The 18,982-nt window shown below is 50.1% G+C and overlaps 2 protein-coding genes across 13 annotated transcripts in view; one reads left to right on the forward strand and one right to left on the reverse strand.

Annotated features, from left to right (window-relative positions):
- PPIP5K1 (diphosphoinositol pentakisphosphate kinase 1) overlaps nt 1–3,505 on the forward strand; it is a 34,184-nt gene extending 30,679 nt beyond the window's left edge. For 9 of the 11 annotated variants that reach the window (XM_077317769.1, XM_077317770.1, XM_077317771.1 and 6 more), the window contains one exon: nt 1–3,505. In XM_077317769.1, the coding sequence (XP_077173884.1) occupies nt 1–554 (554 nt within the window). In that variant the 3' untranslated portion in view covers nt 555–3,505. The other 2 variants (XR_013227412.1, XM_077317779.1) reach the window with 2 other exon arrangements.
- MAP1A (microtubule associated protein 1A) overlaps nt 2,454–18,982 on the reverse strand; it is a 26,089-nt gene continuing 9,560 nt past the window's right edge. For both annotated transcript variants that reach the window (XM_077317768.1, XM_077317767.1), the window contains 5 exons: nt 17,138–17,220; nt 16,430–16,570; nt 7,870–15,952; nt 5,452–5,684; nt 2,454–4,804 (listed from right to left, as the gene is read on the reverse strand). In XM_077317768.1, the coding sequence (XP_077173883.1) occupies nt 4,649–4,804; nt 5,452–5,684; nt 7,870–15,952; nt 16,430–16,570; nt 17,138–17,220 (8,696 nt within the window). In that variant the 3' untranslated portion in view covers nt 2,454–4,648. The remainder of the gene's footprint in view (nt 4,805–5,451; nt 5,685–7,869; nt 15,953–16,429; nt 16,571–17,137; nt 17,221–18,982) is intronic.

An 18,982-nucleotide genomic window follows, 5' to 3' on the forward strand; every position in this document is an offset into this window, starting at 1 on the left:
ACAGCAGTGGGCCCTCGAGCACTGTCTCCAGCGCTGGACCTTCATCCCCAACTCCTATGGACAGCTGTCCCCGCTTCAGTTTCTCTGAAAAGCCCCCCTTCAGCTGCAGAGTTGGCACCGAGCGGCTCAGTGGTCAGCTTCCGGGAGAGGGAGCACTGGGGACGGAGGAGAATTCCTGCAGCAGCAGCAGAGCTTGGAGAGAGGCTCCAGCAGTGGGCCCAGGAGGGGTGGGGTGCGGGTCGTCTTTGCCTGGATCCTGGGAGCAGACCCTACAGCAGGCCTTGCAGCACATGGGAGCCCCAGGGCAGGAGGAGGAGCTTCCGGGACCTCTACCTGGGATGGAAAGGGAAGCGCAAGGGGACACAGAGTTCTTGCCAGCAGCACTTAACATCTGGGAGGGGCACAGTGGGGGGGCAGGTGGACAAGACAAACTTGGGGAATTGCCTGAGGGGCAGGAGAAGCTGATTGGTGCAGCCCCTGAGCAGAGCCTGGAAGGGCTGCCCTGTGAAGCTGCTCTGCAGAGCCCCTTTCTCCCCCCTGGGGAAAGCAGCTAGCCCTGGCCCTGCTGCTTCTCTGTCACACAGCAACTTGCTCAAGAGGAGCTCTCTGGTGACTAGTGGTGGCTTCCCTTGGGCTCTGCTGCAGCCGGGCAAGGGCACCATATTTTCTAGCAGCAAGGCCAAACCATGCTGGGTAGACCCTTCCTAGGCTGCCAGCCAGGACTCAGGATATGCACAGAGAGCCTCAGGATCATGCTGCCAGGTGGCTCCTGGAGCCAGAGCGCTGGCCCCTCAAGGCTGAGAGGAGGGTCTGAAGCCGAGTGGGTCTTCTGCAGGGAAAGCAGGAGGCCCAGCCCCAAGTTCCAGCCCTTCCTCCCACAACAGTGAGAGTGCAAAAGAGGCCAGGGATGAAATGCCAAATAATGTACAGTGGAGAGCAAATATTTAATATATTCTTAGTGTCTGTGAGGATAGGCTGGAGCCTCAACTGCCCCCCCCCCCATGAAAGGCTTGGCTGTGGTTCGGATTTGTTTGTGTGTCTTTCTTTCCCTTCAGAACTGTGAAGGTACTTCCAAAGAGCCCTTCTTGTGCTGGATGTGTTAAGCATAGTAAAATGCTGCTAAGGCCCTCCCTCTGGGTGCATCTATGTCTCTGTGTCTGCTGCTGCAGGGAGGAGCTCTTGCCCTCTGCAGCTCTGAAGTTTATACCTTTTCTGCCTTCCTGTCTCTCTGCTTTGTCTTGTCAGAGCCACAGAATTTGTTAGACAGGACAGGAGTGTAGGCAGGACCCAGCCCAACTGCAGTGGCGTAGCATGGGACCGTGTTTGCTGCCTCCAGAGAGCCTGACAAGAGCCATTTCCGTGCCCGGATAGCTGAACAGCAACAATGTACACAAGTGTGAGAACTTCTCCCTGTCCTGCACATGCCCGAAGGTACAGCCCCAGAAGTGTCACAGCGTAATCCCCGCTGGAGTAGGGGCACATTTCTGTTGCGTGAGCTAAGGCAAGCAGGGGCCCGGATCAGGCTTAGCCATTTCTGCCTTGGCATCTCTGCTCTATATCTTTAGCAGCCAGACTCAGTGCTAGCCAGGCCTGGGTCAGGGAAGGCTACTTAGGTAGCCAAAGGGAGGCCATTGGGCACATCTGTATAGTCAGACTTTCTGCTTAAGTGGGCAAACCACAGCTGACATCAGCTGGAGGCTGGGCCAGGGGCTCCAGGGGCATGCTAGTGAGGGAAAATGGGGAACCTGCTACAGGTGATAGGAAAACAGCCAGTCCTTGTTCCTGTGGGCAACTGAGGCCCAAACTAGCTGTGGTGTCTTTGGATTGAACCAGAGAGGTGAGCAGCATTTTTGAGAAGAATTTGGCTATTTAAAAATGCTTTGTGCACCTGATCCTGATTGGGACTGTGGCATGGCAGGACCACACAATTTTATCTCTCCCTGCCACCCCAAATATGCCTTTTAATGTTTTGAAACAGCCATAGCCAGGCTTGCTTTGCCACTCAGAAAAGCACTTGGGGAGTGAATAAGGTTCCCTGCCCCCATTTTTAAATGGCCAAATTCTTCTCCAAAAGACTGTCAGTGTGCATGGGTCAGACCTGGAGCAGCTGTCATGTCTCCTTTGGCCCTGAGAGGGCTCCAGCTATTCTTCCGCTTGCAAAGGCCTGTGCAGAAGTAGCTGTGGGAGACAAAGCAAAGTGTGTTCTTCCTTTCTCCCCCCCCTTCTTTGGGTCTCAGCTGTTTGCTCCTGCCTGATCCTGTGTGGCCAGCAGTGCTGCGTGAGGCGGGCTGTGTACCCTGTTCCCTTGGCTCTTCTGCCTCTTTCCTGTGAAGGCCAGTGGGAGAGGGGGAGCCTTGCCCCAGTTATCCCAGCTGCTAGGATTTCCCACGGGGCTTGGCAGGCTGGAGGTGCAACACAGTGCCCAACCACGAGGACACAGCACAGGACCCTAATGAGAGACCGCAGTTAATGTGGCTTTATTGGTGAGTGCAGGCCCCTCCCTTCACAATCATTAGAGTTACAGAGCATTGTGGACAGAATGGAGAGGGGGAGGTTGGAGGGATTCAGCTGGATTTATACATAGTACAATTAAAAAGGGGAGGGCAAGGAGGACTGGACTCTCTTTGTGCAGCGTTCAGCAGCAAAGGAAGCTGGATTGGGAGATGCCATTTCGGAAGTTGAGATGAAACTGTCCTGCGGGTCTGAGCTTTAGAATGCTGTTTGACCTTACGTATAGGGGTGAACAAACACTTTTGGCCACATGCAGGAACAAGCAGAAGCAGAATGTAAACATTTCTCCCACTGTGGGTTTCCTGGGGTTGTGGGGGCCCCAAGCTCCCTCCCCACTGGCTAAGGTGGGCTTGGCCTTGGACTGGGCACGTCCCATTAACTAGCATCTTAAGAGGCGTTTTGAAGATGCTGAAGGCAGCAAAGCCTGCTTGAAAAGGACAAGAATGGTGGAAAGGACTGGTCTTGGTAGGGGAAAAGAACTAGTAATTGGATCAAAGTGTCAAGGCAGCATCGTGAAGGGTGGGGTGGGGTCAGAAAGCCCTACCCTTAGCTTGCTTCAAGTTTTTTTTTTTTTTTTGCAGAGACATTCAGAATATAGGCTAGTGCATTAGCTTATCTCTCCAGCCCCATTGGGAAGCGGAGGGCATAAAAGTCCCCTTGCATGGCCCCCAGACACACCAGCTTCTGGGCACCAGCAAATGGCTGCGCCTGATCCCCAAGCAAGCGCAATGTAGGTGGCACTTGGGCCTCTGTTTCGGGGAGGGAGAGTTGGAGTGCTAAGAGCTGAGCCCCTGCACCCCTCAGTCGCCTTTCTGGGGTGAGGTGGTCTTTGCTTTCTCAAATTGCAGCATTGAGAAACTGGCATACCCTGTGATTGGAGGGCCAGGGGCCTGCAGTGCCAAGTCAGCAATGAAATCAGTAAAACTACAAAAAGCTGGTTCCAATGGAAAACAAAAATAAATATATAAAATAACAACAGCAAAATTAATTCCCATCTCCTTCCCCTGCCACTCAATCCTTGCTTCTTCTATGGCAGGATCTAAGATGCTGGCTGCCTGAGGTGACATGGGTGGAGTCTTGTGGAGAACCTGCCCCTGACCCCCATCCTTCCTTTATGGCCTTCAAGTCTTGTGCTGGGACACTGCCCCCTTCCTCATCTCCATGGTGAAAGAGCACAGATAAATGTTGCCTTCGGCATCTGGGGGGTTGTTGGCTGGCCAGTGTCGGCACCATCAACATAGGCAGGGGGAGGTTCTTTGTGACGGCTGACGTCTCTAACGTCTACTGCAAAGAGTTGTAGAGAGACAGGAAGCTCAAAGGGAAGAGTGAGCTACCACATTGTTTAAGACCCCCTGACCCCTAAGGAGCTCAGCATGACATATACAGTCTTCTCCCCACCCCCCTCTAGCATGGGCACCAGGTGGCTGCCATCCCCTTGTGGGTCAGTTCTCCTCTTGGCCTTTTCTGCAGGTGTGAAGCCCTAATAGTGGGGTGTGTATCCCACTCACTCTTGTCCTTGCCTCCAATGCCATTAGACAGCTTCAAAGCTCAGGGGGGCTGAAGAGGCGGGAAGTCTTTTTTGCCTGAGACCCCAGGCATCATTCCCCTCCAAGACAGCTTTGGAAGAGGGTGGTTCTTCTGGACAGCCAGAGTTCCCTGTTCACCTCTTGCTCTTGAGGATTGGTTTGATTTCCCTGGTCCTCCTTTCTTCCTGCTTTTAATTCTTTCCATCTTTGCTTCCAGCCATCCCCTAAGCCAAGTCTCATGAGCAGTGCTGCAGTTGACCCTGCATGGTCAGAGACAACCCAGGAGGAAGCAGCCAGGGGAGTGCAGGGAAGTCAAAGCGCATGAGCAGAATCCAGGCAGCTGAGTTACTCTATAGAATGAGGAAGCAAAATAAACTGTAGACAGTGACATGGCCCTAAACGCTGGGCCCCTCTACTCGGCATGCCTCCAGGCATGCTAGACAGATCTTGGGCATCCTGGCAAACAAGCGTCACATACAGACAAAAACCAGCCTGGGTGTTCAGACCACGCTGAGCAAAGACACAACGTAATAGTCACCGGATGGATCTCCATGTGCAGCAGGAAGAGTGAAGAAGACTGGCAGGTGAGCGTGCTCAGCGTGGCTTGGGGCTCAGAACTCTATCTTGCAGGCAGGGAAAGACTCATCCTGCATCACCACTGTGCTGCTGCTGGCCAAGACCATGATGCTCAGTTCCTGTTGCTTCTCATGCGTCTGCTGGTACCATTCACGGGTCACTGCTGTGTCATGTGTTGGGATTAGGGTTACCTGAAGCAATATAACAGGTGCTCAGTTAGCAGGAAAAGATGGACTTTTGTTCTGGCATGCCCAATACAATCTCTACTAACTGCTGGAGCATCTGAGACAATAAGGCGAGAGTGGGTGCAGAACAAGGCTGGCTGGGCTCAAGCTCATGTGCCCCAAGGGAAGGCTAAAAGCAGCTTCATGTAACCATTGGAAACTCCTTTGGCAATCTAACCCTGGCAATCCTGCAATTATTGGGTTGCAGCCTCTTTCCTTTGGGAGGGGAAGCATCACAGAATCCCTTAGTAGGCCTGGGCTTCTGATCCTTGAGAAATCTAGCTGGGCTGAATTTATAGGACCTTTAGTCCTATAAATACTACAGCTGGGAGGGTCACAGCATTCCTCTTCTTATTAGGCTCCTGTAGTCCTGGGTAATGGGCAGGACGAGGACACCTTTCCCATAGCAGTGGCCAGGACTGTGTCCCCTCAGCCACAGCGCCCCCATGACCCAAATGTTTCTAGAGCTGAGGAGCTACTCTACTCACATTCAGCACGGAGAAATATCTGTCTGTCTTGAAAGTAGAGACCAAATGTTTTCCTGAAGCACTGTTAGTACTTCTAGACCTCCCACTGCAATAACAAAAGGTGCTCCCACCACCCTAGGCACATACCTGCAAGTTCTCCCCCCACTGGGACTTCCCCTCAAGCAGCGCATCGAGCACGGCTCGGCTTGGCTCCCCATTGCTGGGGTCATTCCCGCTCACAACGTAGTAGGAAGCTCGAACTTTCTTGAAGAACTCATGGTCTGTGTTCTTCGCACTGCAGTGATTGGGGATGTAAGCCAAGTCCACATAGATAGGTGGTCCGGAGGGCACAGATGAGCTGCTTTTAGCATTGCTGGAAACTTGGGGAGAGAAAATGGGATGTTATTGGTTGATGTTGATTCATTCAGCAGCACAACCTCCCTATTGCTCACCTGGCGGAGGCACTGGCTGCTGCCAACTAAAAGGGACTCTGTCATCTTCTAGTGCAAAACCTCCCCAAGGCTGTTGTGTACACTACTGAGCATTTCCAGCTCCCTCTTGTTCCGCTGTCTGAACCAGAGAAATTAAAGAGCGTGGGAGATCTCAGTCTGCAGTTTGAAAGTCAGTATGTCAATGTTGACAGGGAAAACCAGGCTTAAACTGGAGTGTGGATTATTTGGAAGTCCTTCCTGTTTAGCCCACCCCCCACTCTTCTTTTATATGTGCTAGTGGGTCAAGGACAGTCTGTGGCCTTTGTAGCATCTCCACGTTCTCTGCTGAAGAGAGGAGCATGTATATCCTGGCCTTCACACACCAATCTGGACCAATCGTAGAGTTTCTCTGGAGGGCTCTAGAGCACTTATCAGATTGTTATTATAGCTTTATATTTTTCTTCCCTGTCTCTCCTCCCACACCCCTCCCAGTTGTCCTTGTTGAACATCCAACACTTTTCCTTCAAGGAGAGTCTTGTGCTCCTCCAGGGCTAGGATGAAGCACCTGCATCCAGAGAGGAGCTTTGTCCTGGAACTCATTCTGTCCTCCTTTTTTTATTCGGTTCTACGCCTCCAGATTTCAATGACAAAGCTACAACTTTGGATGGTAAGTGTTTAAGCTGTGTACTAGTGCTCAGAGAGTAAACGGAGGCAGTTGTAGATGCCCCACCCCATCTGGGTGGGAGGCAGCCAGCTAAATATCAGAACATTTCAAGTGGCAGCGGGATCTGCAGCTGCCAAATCCAGTGAGACTGAGACACAGTCCCAGGAACAAGACGTTTCCCGTTAGGCGTGACCGGAGAGGTTCCTTGGAGCTCAAAAAAAGCAACTTGTCCTATATTTGAGGAAAGGGAAGAGAACTTGGGAAGGATATGAAAATATAACTTCTAGGAAAGATAAGCTTTAGGAGACAAAAGACTTGAATGGAGATGCCCAAAAGTGGCAGAGAAGGAGAGAGAGCACCAAACATGGCCTAGAACTAAAATCTGGAAGCTTTAATGATGACTGCCTACCTTTGAATTCACCATCAGAGGGGCTAAGTGGTAGATTGAAGGAGACAGGATTGCCTTATAACTCGTTTTTTGTTTCCTTTGATCAATAGCTGTTAGGCAGTTTTCAGTCCAACTACATGAGCTTCCTTTTTAAAAGTAATGACAGCAAATACAAGTAAAGGTACATTTTCCTTTCTGTCAATGTGGTATTTTGAAGCTTTCTCTTCATTACATAAAACCCTACCTTGGCCTGCTCTTCCCATGATCCAAAGAGAAGAGGAGGCAGGGAAAGGGCTGCCTACAGCTGGATGACTCTAGCAAATAAGGCTGTCAAAGTTTCCTGCAGGGAATTTGAAGTTGGATGCCAGAAAAAGCCCTGGGTGTTTAATTAGGTAGAAGAAGGGGGGAAAATAAAGCTAACTGAACTATGTGGTGACGGACAGGAAAAAGACTCCTGCTTGTGCTGAACAGGCAGATTTGAATCCAGGGGCCCCTCAGACCAACAAGTGTGTCAGGGTAGAAGCTCCCTTGGTCAGATACGGTAGTGAGTTGGATAGTGATGGACGTCCTCAATAAGGTCTAGCAGCTTGGGTTCTGGTTCAGCTGATTAAATTCCACAGCCCATGTGACAAAACAGGATGCCTGCAGGATCCCTTTCACTCTACAGTTACCTTCCTGAGTGACTGACTCAGTGGCACCAGTCTCTGTGACAGCTACATTCTGTTATTCCAGGAGTTAGCATGTTCTTCAGGACCATGTTGCACTTGTGCTGGGCACTCCTGCTCTGCCAGGCTTGGTCTGGGGGGCTGGAGGACACTCCAGTCACAGCCTGTGGCTTCCCACAGGAGGGAGCACTACCTGAGAAGGGAAAGTACTCATCTCTGGGTGTCCAGTGAACTCAGAGTGGTTCTGGAATGGCTCCCACATGCCTGTTCTCTCCTGGCTCTCCCCCATCCCAAGAGTGTATGACCTTCCCAGTGAGACAGCCTGGCTTCTTCCCAGGGCCTTTGTCTATTGCAAGCCCTCCAGCTCACATATCCATTCATCAGAAAAGGTTGTGTGTGTGTGTTTTTTTTTTTTACCTGGGCTTGTTTTGACTCCATTGATGAGGTTCTTGCCATGATTGCTTCGGGAGCTCTCCTCTTTCTCCTCAACATGGGACTTGATTAGTTTTTCTCTCTTGGCCAGGTTTGGTTTTGGAGACTTGTCCAAAGGCTGCTTCGTGGAAGCTGACTTCCTATTAGGGGAGGAAGGCTTGGGCTTACTCAGGGGCTTCCTCGCACCCTTGTTTTTCTCTTTCATGTCCTTCTTGAATATTTTATCTGGTCTGTTTGTGTTGTGTTCATTCAGCAGCACCTCAGGGTCCATCATGCAGACATCGGGGTTTGGAGGATGAGGATGGGGGTCCACCATGGAACCTGGCTGAGGGTCATGACTAGTCCTTGTGCTGCTGTGATGGGAGTTGCCCACAGCTTTGTCTACTGGGAGGAAATCTGCGTCTTCATCTGAGTCCATGGCAGCATCTGCCGTGATGGATGGGCACTCCTCTGTTTCCGGAGGAACATCCGAATCACTCTGGGAAGTTCCAGAGTCACTGGCAGAGGTGGGGGGTGTTTCTTCCACTGTTGCAGTGGCCTGCCTGGGCCCACCAGGACTGGGGTGTGCCCTCCCCTTCACTGAAGGATGCCCTTCGACCTGTGAAAGCTCGCTGTCTTCTGAGGAGTCATGCGGACTTGGGTTGATGAAGGATGGAGACAGCTCCTCCTTCCTTGGCTTGTATTCACTTGGTAATTTCTGCTCATAGTCTGAGGTGGCTCCTAAACAGGGATCCTGCTCATTGGAGGCATCACCATGGCCCTCTGCAGTGCTGCCTTGCAGAGTGCCTGGCAGGAAAGACTGAAAGGGAGGCTCTGGGGTCAGGAGGGAAGAGGGGCGGCTCAGCCTATCACAGCTTTCTTTCTCCTCTGCCCCCTTTGTTTCTCCCAGTCTCTCAGCAGGAATGTAGGACATACCATGGAAAGCAAGTGAACTGGTGCTCACCTCTGTGGGGCCATTGGCTGTGGCAACCACCTCCTGCTGACAGGAGGGAGAAATGTCCAGTACATCAGGAAGGGGAGAGGCTGGCATCCATGCCTCAGGGTTCGGCAGATGCTGAATGCAGCAGGGCTTTTGCTGGTGTCCAGCTAGGCATGGCAGGCTGCTGTCACCCATACTGGCAACAAGAGCCCCTCCCTCTGCAGAGGGTGCGTCCCATATGCTCTGGGTATCTGGCTCTGACCTGGTGGGGTCAGATCTCTCACTAGCTGCCTGCATCAGTGGGGTGCAGGTCTCTGAGGAAACTTCTTTGGAAAAGATGGGCGATTCCATCTGTGGGTTCTCCTGGGGCACCTCAAAGGACAGCTTCCCTGCTCCGTACGCTGATAACTGGGTGCAGGAGTCCTCACTGACAACCTTTTTTGATACTTCCAAGTATTCATCTTCCAGTCCCTTTCCTGAGGAGACAGGATCAAAGATGCCAAAAGTCTGAGATGTGTCCCTTACGTGGGTTGAGAAATGTGCTTCATGTCTGAACAGAATGGATGGTTCATGCTTTTCTAGGGATGAAAGTTCAAAGCCTGAGGAAGAACAATCGAGTCCTTTATTCAGAAGGGTTGGGGCTTTTGGATATTCCTTCTCTTCCATGGCAGAACCGACCACAGAGAATCCTTTGGAGTGGCTCTCCAAACACAGTTCAGCATCACTTGAGTGTTTTGTTGAGGACTCTGGTTCCTTGGCATAATGTTCTCCAGCTTCCATAGGAGCAAAAGTTGGCATGCATGCCTGCCTGCTTGAATGTGTGAGGATGTCATAGGAAACTTGGTCTGCCCCTTGGACCATCTGCTCCACCTGGTTTTCCTCTGCCCACAACCCACCCTGAGGCAGCAACACAGGATCAGCTTCCTGCCATGGGTGTGGTGCACGAACCTTCTCCATCCATGAAATGTCTGCGTATGGTTCCTTCTCGCTTGCTGCTTCAACTGCTGAAGGTGGTTCTGGAAGCTTGGATTCTTTCTCTGATTCTTCCTTGGCACCTTTTTCCAGCTCTGAGTCACTGATGCTCTCTTCCCCTCTGTCAGCCTTCTCATAGTAGGTGTCCTTGGGCTGGCTGTCTTCGGAAGAGAGTGATCTCTGCTCCTGACTGACGTTTGGATCTGGAGGCTGTACTGCATTGAGGTAACCAGCTGCTTCTCCTTGATTGCACCTGTCCATGATCCCTGTGGCACAGGAAGAACCTTTGTCTTCTGAAAAGGAGGCAGGCGTGGGGCTCATCTGATTTTCTGGCTGCAGAGGTGAAATGTGCCTTTCATGCTGTGTGTCTGTTGAGTCGAGCGGCATGCTGTGCTGCTTTGTCTGAGGTGAGCTTCCTTCCTGGACCTCTGCATACTCAAAGGATGGCTCTGCTTTATCCTTTGGGGAAACTGGAGATGAGAGTTCTTTCTCAGTAGGGGTATAGAGGCAGGATTCTTCTTCTTTCGAGGAGATGGGGTAGAGAGATGCTTTCTGACTCTGTTGTGCTTTCCTTGCCTGGATCAAGGCATCCTTCCCAGCACCAGGCACTACAGCATGGTCAAAGATGTCTGCATACTGGAAAGTTTTCTCGTGGGGGTAAGGCGTTGGTTCCCGCTCATCCTTCTTTTCCCCTTTCACATTTGCATCATCTTTTGATTCACAGAATTCAAACTGTCCAGAAACATCCAGGGCATAGGACCAGGAATTACACTCCAGTTGGCCAAGAGAGGTTGCGAGGTCTCTGCTTCCTCCAGGATTGTCCCCTGGAAGGGAGTGTCTGGCTTCCTGTGACTCTCCCGCTGTGAAGACGCCATCCTCCAACCCTCCTGGGCTCCAGGGGGCTGCACTCATCATGATCTCCAGTTGGCCTGTAACTGACTGAGTATGAGTGGCATCTTGCTCTACTTCCTGGGCCTGTTTTGGAGCTAACGTTCCTTTGAGTAGCACATCAGTCTCTAATCCCTCTTCCTCAGCTTCCAGTGGGAGTGTGGCTGCACTTTCATCGGACACAGGTTTTTCTTGTTCTGAAGAAGATGCACCTTCCCATATTGCAGAAACAGGAGGATGCAAACAGGTAGTCACAGCCTGGCCCATAGAATCAGTGCACCGCTCTGTGGCCCCTTTCTCTTCACCTTGCTTGTGTGTGTAGGAGGGATCTTCTTTTCCTTCTGTTATGCTGCCTAACTTTTCCTCATATGGAAGAGTTAATGCTGCCCAGTCCAAGTTGCTCTCATGTTCACAAGACTGGGAGCTTAAGGAGACAGACGTTTTTAATTCCTCTGCATTGAGCACTCTTTGCTGAGTGTCTGCTTGGATAGACAAGCTCTCTGTCACTTGCTGGTCCACAGGCTTGTCACCCAGAAGAGAAAGGCCATTTTCAGCAAATGTCCCAGGTTTATGAGTGGCAGTTTCTCCCTGGAAATCCCTATGTTCGCTATACTGAATTTCCTCCTCTGCCCTCCCTGAAATGTAGTCTTTAGATTCCACAGAGCGAGGGACATTTCTCTCTTCAGTTACAGATAGCAGCTTTTTCTTTACAAATCCTCCTACCGCATCATCTAAGAATGTGCATTCTCCTCTTTCATCATCTAAGAGTGTGCATTCTCCTCTTTCCTTATCATACTTTTGTTGCTTTTTGCCTGGGATTTCTTTCACCTCCTCTGGAAACCAAACTTTCTTTTCATAGATGGCTTCTTTCAGATAAATGTCCTCCATTTCTGGAGACTGCTCCTCAGTGCCTTGTTTCCTTTCTGCCTCTTCAGAACAGTCTTCTGAGGACTCTGTGCCCAGAGTGAGGGCAGGCTCTGTGAAGTGTGGAGATGTCTCTTTAGGGGAAGGAGCTGAAGCTGGTTCTTTCTGAGGGCCCTTTTCTGGTGAGAAAACTAACTCAGTGACTGCAGAGAACATTTGCGCAGTGTGGGTGTTTTGAGTCTCTGCAGACCATGAGAAGGAACTAAGAGCGTTCTCTTTGACAAAAATGTCTTCTGATGTTTCACCTTTGTCTGGGCGCTCTGTGTGAATATAGGGTCTAGTTGTTTCAGCAGAGAATGCCTCAGTAAACACATCTGGTGATTTTCTCCCAGCTGGGGTCTCTTTACATTTAGTTTCGGTTTGAGAAATCTCTTCTGTGAAGAAATGTGAAGGCATTGTTGAAATGTATTTGATAGTATCAGGCAGTTGTTCTTCTTGGTCTGAACTCTCTGTGTTACTCTCTTCTGCAGACATATTCTTGGTGGACACATCAGGAGATTCAGCCTTACCAGAACTTAGTTTGGGGGATTTTACTTCACCTGAAGAAGCATCTTCTATAGCTGCATGTCTGACTAGATCATCTTCAGGGCTGCCTGCGAGTTCCTCCCACCCTTTTGGAGGAGGTATTTCTGCTATGGAGAACTCATTTCTCCCTGTGTGCTTTCCAACTTCTAAGCTGACATCCACCTTGGGCTCTGAATGTGCGTCTTTGGTGGGAGGATACAGATCAGAAATGTCAAGGGTTTCCTGTTTGTGGTAGAAATGTATTGCCAGCTCCTCTCTTTCCAAAGGCAGACTCTGATTTTCATTCTGGGAAGACACAAATTCTGCATGCACCAGGCTAGTGCTGCCAGGGCCAGGTTTGTCATGAGGGAGGTCAGTACCTGCCTCATTTCCATCATCCGTGTTAGTTCTCTCACCTTCAGACTCTTTAGCCGTGCTGGGAATCCCTCCTCCATCCCACCTGACAGGCCCCTTGTCAAACAGCTCTGCATCCACAGGGTCAGACTTTTCATCTACGGGGGATTGGTGGAAAGGTGTGTGGCCAGCACTGGTTGGGCCTGACTGTGTGGGGGAGGCCATCTTGACTGTGCTGTCGTCGGGGCTCATGCACCGCTCTTCAGCCTCACCAGAATCAGCTGGAAGGAACTGGGATTCCTCTTCTGTCAAGAGAAACATGGCTGCTTGTGTTGTTTTTGTGGGTTCCTCAGCTAAACCCTCTCCAAAGATCCCTTGCTGAGAATATACTGGAGTATCATAATGTCCTTGGGCTCTCTGAGGCCTCTCAACATTTGGAATTTCATCTTCCTCCTCCTGCAAGCCCTTTTTGTAGATCTCCAATTTTCTGTCACTTTCGGTCACTGCATGGAAATCTTCTGGAGGTGGAGACTTAAAACCTTTGTCCTCTTCTAGTGATGATGTGGGAGAGATAGTGCCAGCAGACGGCACATAGTCTAGGCCTTGAGTAGCCTCTGTCCGAGAGGAAGGTATACTGTTGGCAGTGTCCACCAGTAAAGAGCTTTTACCTGTCTCTTCTGTCTGTGGAGCTGTTATTGATGCAACAGACTGGTCTTCTGCCACCGAAGTAGCAAAAGAAGAAAGCTTGTCACACTCTGTGATGGAAGTCGCTGAGGAGACATGCTCCTCTTCTGCCAAAGGGGCTGCCACAATGTTTGTGGGGTAGTTGAGGATTTCAGTTTCCTGACTCGTATACACTTTGGTCCCCTCAGTGGTGGTCAGGGCTGGGATCCCATGGATTGCTTCAAATAAGTTTGGCTGACCTGGCCCAGAGATGTTATAAGAGCTGACATCTGATCTGAGGTGTGGAATCCTCTCCTCCTGTTCATCATGGATCTCCTCATCAGAAATTGTCTGTTCAGTTTCTGAGTAGCCAGGGATGGTTTCATCCTGGATGTATGAGATGTGTTCTCCAGATGGAACTGGCGTGACAGAGAATTCCTCTTTTGTTGCTAGCTTTACGTGTCCTTTGATTCTGTTCACCTTTTCATCCTTGAGATCTTTTCCCTTTCCTTCAGAGGACCAAGCTGCATCCTCTGGCTGGGGGAATGGAGAGAGATGGGCTCCCTTGGTCTCATCATCTTCAGACTTTACATATTGTTCTTCCATCTCTTCCTGCTCTGCCATTTCAATGATGTCTTCTCTCTTTCCTGGCTGGCTTCCTTTGCTTGTGCCCATCCACTCTCCTTCCAAAGCAGTATTTTGTTTTTCATCCTGGAGCCTTGTGCTAAGGGACTCGTGTGGTGCTGATGTCTGGTCTTTCTCCTCTCTTGTTTCTTCTGGAGCAAATTCTGGAACTGCCCTTCCAACATTCTCCTCAAATTCTCCTTTCTTAAGACGTTCCATCAAGGCTACTTCCTCACTTCCGGATCTCTCAGCTGTTTCCCCTCTCTCCTCTAGCTGTTGGGATGGCAACTCTCCTGAAACTTTGGGAGAAGATCTTTTGTCCTCTGTCATAACTAGGGTAATAGATGTGGGAACAGTGGGCTCTTCCTGCCCAGCTATGGCCCAAGGCCTGGGTGCTTCTTCCTGCTTGAAGAGCTCTTCAGCCTTTGTAGAAGCAAGCCCTGCTGGAGACCTCGTCTGCTCTTCAAGCTTCAGCTCCTCAAAGTCCTTGGTCAGATCCTCTGGTGAAGACAGAACAGGCCGGGGTCCAATGGTGTCTAGCTCTGCTGGCTGGCCAGGCTTTTTCTGCACTGGTGATGTCTTCTGATCTGCCAGAGACTCCTTCTCCACTTTGTTGCGAGCTTTCTCTGGTTTCAACCTGCTTGGGGCCTTTGCCTTGTGTAAAGTTTTCCTGACTTCTGGAGTGAAAGGCTTTAAGTCAGGCTTAGAAATTTTTTTCGGTTCAGGCTTGGCTTCCTTCTTTCTTTCTTCTTTCTTTGAATCTTTCCTTTCCTCTTTCCTTCCATCATCCTTCTTGAACTCCTTCCTCTCTCTCTTAATCTCCTTCTTTTCTTTGTCCCTTTTCTCCTCCATCTTAGAAGCTTTTTCCTTCAGGTGCTTCTTGCCAACTTTGTCTTTGGCTAATTTTCTTTTCTCAGCTTTAAGGGCATCGCTTGTGTCAGTTTTTATCTTTTCAGGCTTAACCAATTTCTCTAAGTTTCTTTCTGAGAGTTCTTTTGCCTTTTTCTCCATTTTGGCTTCTTTTCCTATATCGACCTTGACCTCCTTCACCCCCTCCTCAACTGCTCCCTTTGTTGCTGTAAATGGCTTAGAGGAAGATTTCAGGCTCTCTCTGCTGTCTGTCCTCTGCTTCATCTTGGTTTGTTTAAGGGCAGGGGATGGCATACCAGAAGCTATGTCCTTTTGTGTAGCTGTTGGATGCTTGAGGAAATCCAGGTGCCTGAGCTTCTCAAGGCCTTCCAGAATCTTATTCTGTGGAGCATTTCCAGGAAACAGAACTCTCACTATTTTTTCAGATGGACTTGCTGGGAGCCAAACCACCAAAGCTGTGATGGATGTCAAATAGGGGACAGATATCTCCCCTTCTTTCCCATTAGCAAGAATGATACCTGTCTTGGCCTTGCTGTTTCCAGCCCATTTCTGCATAAGAAACTGCATCTCTTTGCTCTCTTTGACAGGGTTCAAGATGTACATGTCCAGTTTCCCAACCCCCATTTTGTGGAAGAGTGTGATGGGCTCAATAGTGTTACTGAGGACTCTGTAAAGGGGCTCCGGCTTCATGCCCAGCCGGTTCAAGTACTGCAATGTCAGGTTTGCCTCTTCAATGCTCCTTTTGACCTTCATGGAGGACTCTGGCATTTTGAGCTTCTCAGGAACATTGAAGAAAATGACTCCAAGCTCTGGGGAGATGAGATTCTTCATCCAGTCACTGTAGTTAGTGGAGCCTTGCGACTGTTCTTCATCTTGCTCGGCAATCTTCCTTTGCAAGAGCCCGTTGATACCTGGAAGGTTGTCAGCCCCAATGTGGGTCAGGAGCACGGAATCAACTCTGTCCAGGTGCCGGACCAACTTCCAGAAACAAGATTTCCTCTCGGATCCCCCATCCACCAGGATGTTGAATCCATTGACAGCAAAAAGGGCTGAATCCCCTCTCCCTCCAGGGAATATGTAGCAGCAGGGCTTGGAAAGCTTGAGGAAGCCCCCGGAGGTTGGGGGTTCCAGGAGATCAAACGGTGATGGAACATCCACTGTCTCAGAGACATATTCCGCAAATTCAGAGACCCCATCCATCTCTGGCACGATTGGGTCAGGGTTCAATCTCAGATTAAGAAGGTCCTGAAACTGGGGGTTCCCAAGGCTGTGCCAGTCTCCCTCTCCCAAATACGATACCGTGAAAGAGCCCCGGGCTGTGGGATCTGTGTTGCTAAGGAGCTGGGCAACCTGTAAGAGGCAAGGGCAGGTTATAGGAACAGCAGAAGATGTTCTAGGCCAAATCCAAAGCCTCTTTAGAGCCAAATCTAACCAAAGTAATGTATTGTCTAGAAGAAGAGTCACACCTGTCAAACTGCTTTGTAACTGGTTGGTCAAAGCTCTCTGATGGAGAACAGAAGTACCGGTATATATTAGATGGAAAATAAGGCTCCACTAATCTATTACTTCTGTGGTGAAGAATGGTGACTGGAAAGGAAAGTCAATTCATGACAGGTAACCAGTGTTTCCTGACTGCCTGGGAGATAAAGATCAGTTCTGATTGTGGCCCAAACTCAGCACCAGGAACTACTGGACACAGGATACTACATTGATCAGGAATTTCCCAACCACTAGACTGTCAAGGGCCCTGCCATTTTCCAAAGCTCTATTAGCATGACTCATGGGATGATGCACAGAAGCTCAATTCCAGATTGCCCATAAGCTTACCTCAGGATCTGCCAATATGTCAGCAAACTGCTGGTCAGTGAAAGTGCCAGTCTGCAGGATCAACTCTCCCTGGTCCGAGCTCTGTCCACACAGGATAAGCAGCTTGTGGGCAGCTTGCACGTCACATACCAAAGAGTGCACCTGTTTGCATGAGACAAACTTGTCAGTTCTTTCTGGTCTCAAGAGTTCCACATCTGCACAAGTGTTACAGTGCAGACGAAGCCAGCTGTACTGCTTTGAGTCTGGAGGAGCACCAGGAGCAGGTCTCTAGCTACTCAATAGCCCAGCCCTTCCCAGCCTCCCACATGGGCTGTGGCAGATAGCAACAGAGGCAAGTCCCAGAAAGGTCACCTGTGCCTCCAGGAGAGATCACAGCTGGCTGTAGAATAAACCCGCTGGCAGGGAAGGAAAGTGCCAAGGGAGCTGTGCCTTAGGGAGGAAGAGCTTCCTAATGCCTTGCCCATTTTGTGGCTGAGGTGCTCCAGAGGGTAGCAAGCAGATGGCTGTTGAAGCAGCTCACTCAGAGGCAACTCTGAGGCTTTCTGTTTTCCATCATGGAGCTTGTGGCGGTACATGCGGGATTGCAAGAAGAAGCTCCACACAAGCACTGGCCACAGCAGGCCTGCCTTGGCTGTAGGAAGGTTACTGATCACGTGCTTTGATTGGCAAACCCAACCCAGGCCGGCTTCAGGGAACCCTGGGCTTCACCTTTGCCACAACGCTCTGTTCATCTGGGTTGACTAGGATGACAGTTTCTAGGTCCTCACTTTGGTGGTGAAGAGTCCTCTGGCCTGGAGATGGAAAAGCAGGAAAAGGTGTTGTTCAAAGAGTACCGCTGGTTGCAAAAACCCTGCTGCACTCTGATCCCAAAGCCAGTGTGGCTACCATAAGGCCCTCCCTGATCCAGCCTCTTTCTGGATGAAAAAACACTGAAGCTCTCCAGGAATGACCCAAGGTTCACAGTCTCTGCCTGTGCCGCTCTGCTGGGGTCTCCAGCCCCTCCTCTTCCTAAGCCCCCAGTCTAGGTCAGTCTACACCTGATTGCTGCTGTGTAGGACCACAGAAAGTAGCTCAGTTTTGTATCCCATTTTTACTACCAGGAGTCCCTTCCTCTCCTGTCCACAGACACCCTGTGAGGTAGGTGGGGCTGAGAGAGCTCTGAGAGAATTGCAACTGGCCCAAGGTCACCAAGATTGCTACATGTGGCAGTGGGGTGGGGAATCAAACTTGGATTTCCAGAATAGAGAGCCACCACTCTTTAACCACACTGGCTTTCGGGGAACCAGAACAGAAAGCTAGCGCAGACTTGAAGCATGGCATAACATACCGACTTACCCTATTTACCTTGGGCATTGCAGAACCCTTTCTGCTACAGCACAGTGATCCTGGGCCTCTCGGTGTCCAGTAGACACAGTGCCTGGTTTGAGCTGTGAGTGCAGCCCCCCCTCCCCCAGAGCATTAGGGTGTCTTGCAGCTCCACTGCATGCCCTGCTATCCAGAAGCTGCTTCTCCCACCATGAGGGGACTGTGTTCTCTGCTGTTGCCTCTTGTTCAGAGGTACCCCCTTTGCAGTTTTTCAAGTCTGAGGAAATCTACTTCTGGAAGTCAAAAGCAAGAGCATTGGCTGATTGGCCATCCCTTGAGGTGCACAAGAACCTACTCCCCCACAACAGGTTAGGACTTCTTAAAAAATCCTCTTGTGTAGCTCTTCCAAAAATGAACAGGCACAATGACCCTCTGAAGGGAGGGGAGGGTGGGCAAAACACATGGCTGAACCCACGTTCTGGCTTGCCTTGGATTTCCACAATGGAGGGAGATGCTGCCCCCTCCTTTCCCACATTGTCCTACCTGGGAAGCTCCCTCACTGATATTCTGCAGAATATGTAAAATGGCCAGCAGGGCATTTTCTATAAGGAGAATAAGGTGGTGATTTTAATGACAGCAAATTTTTAGGCAGCTTTTAAAATACTGCTTTTGGTGTGGTGTGGTACAACCTTTTATTACATTCTGTAATTTTCTAATTGCATTCTAATGCTGATGGGAAGATTATAATTAAAGAAGAATATATCAATTGCCCTTCCATTTTCCAGTGGCCAGCTCCTTGGAGTGATAGGATTCCCAAAGAGCAAGAGTGCAGAGAAGCATTAATGCTTTCTTTTGGTCTGTGATACCGAAGTGTCCATGTCAGAACTGCTGCTTTCAGGGAATTGTCTGAAGAACCGAGTCAAGTAGAGTTGACGAGAAATGAAATTGTAGGACTGCCCAAAATGGACAAGTCACCAGGTCCTGGAGGCAAAATACACCTGAGTTCTTGAGGAACTCAAATGCAAAACTGCTTATTTCCCAACAACAACATCAGGCTGCTGGTGGTTCTGGAGGCACATGTGAGCATAATTACGGCCAACTTGTCCTGCTGGAGTCAGTGCACTTGATTGGGAATTGGGGTACTGGTGCAGATGGACTGTTTGCTTGATCCAGTAGGACTCTTCTTGTGTTCTTATGCTTCCATCAGGATGATTCATTTCTCTACTAGGATCATCAGATCCTTTGCTT

Source organism: Paroedura picta, chromosome 18 (genome assembly GCF_049243985.1).
Source record: "Paroedura picta isolate Pp20150507F chromosome 18, Ppicta_v3.0, whole genome shotgun sequence".
In the NCBI taxonomy this organism is placed as follows: Eukaryota; Metazoa; Chordata; class Lepidosauria; order Squamata; family Gekkonidae; genus Paroedura; species Paroedura picta.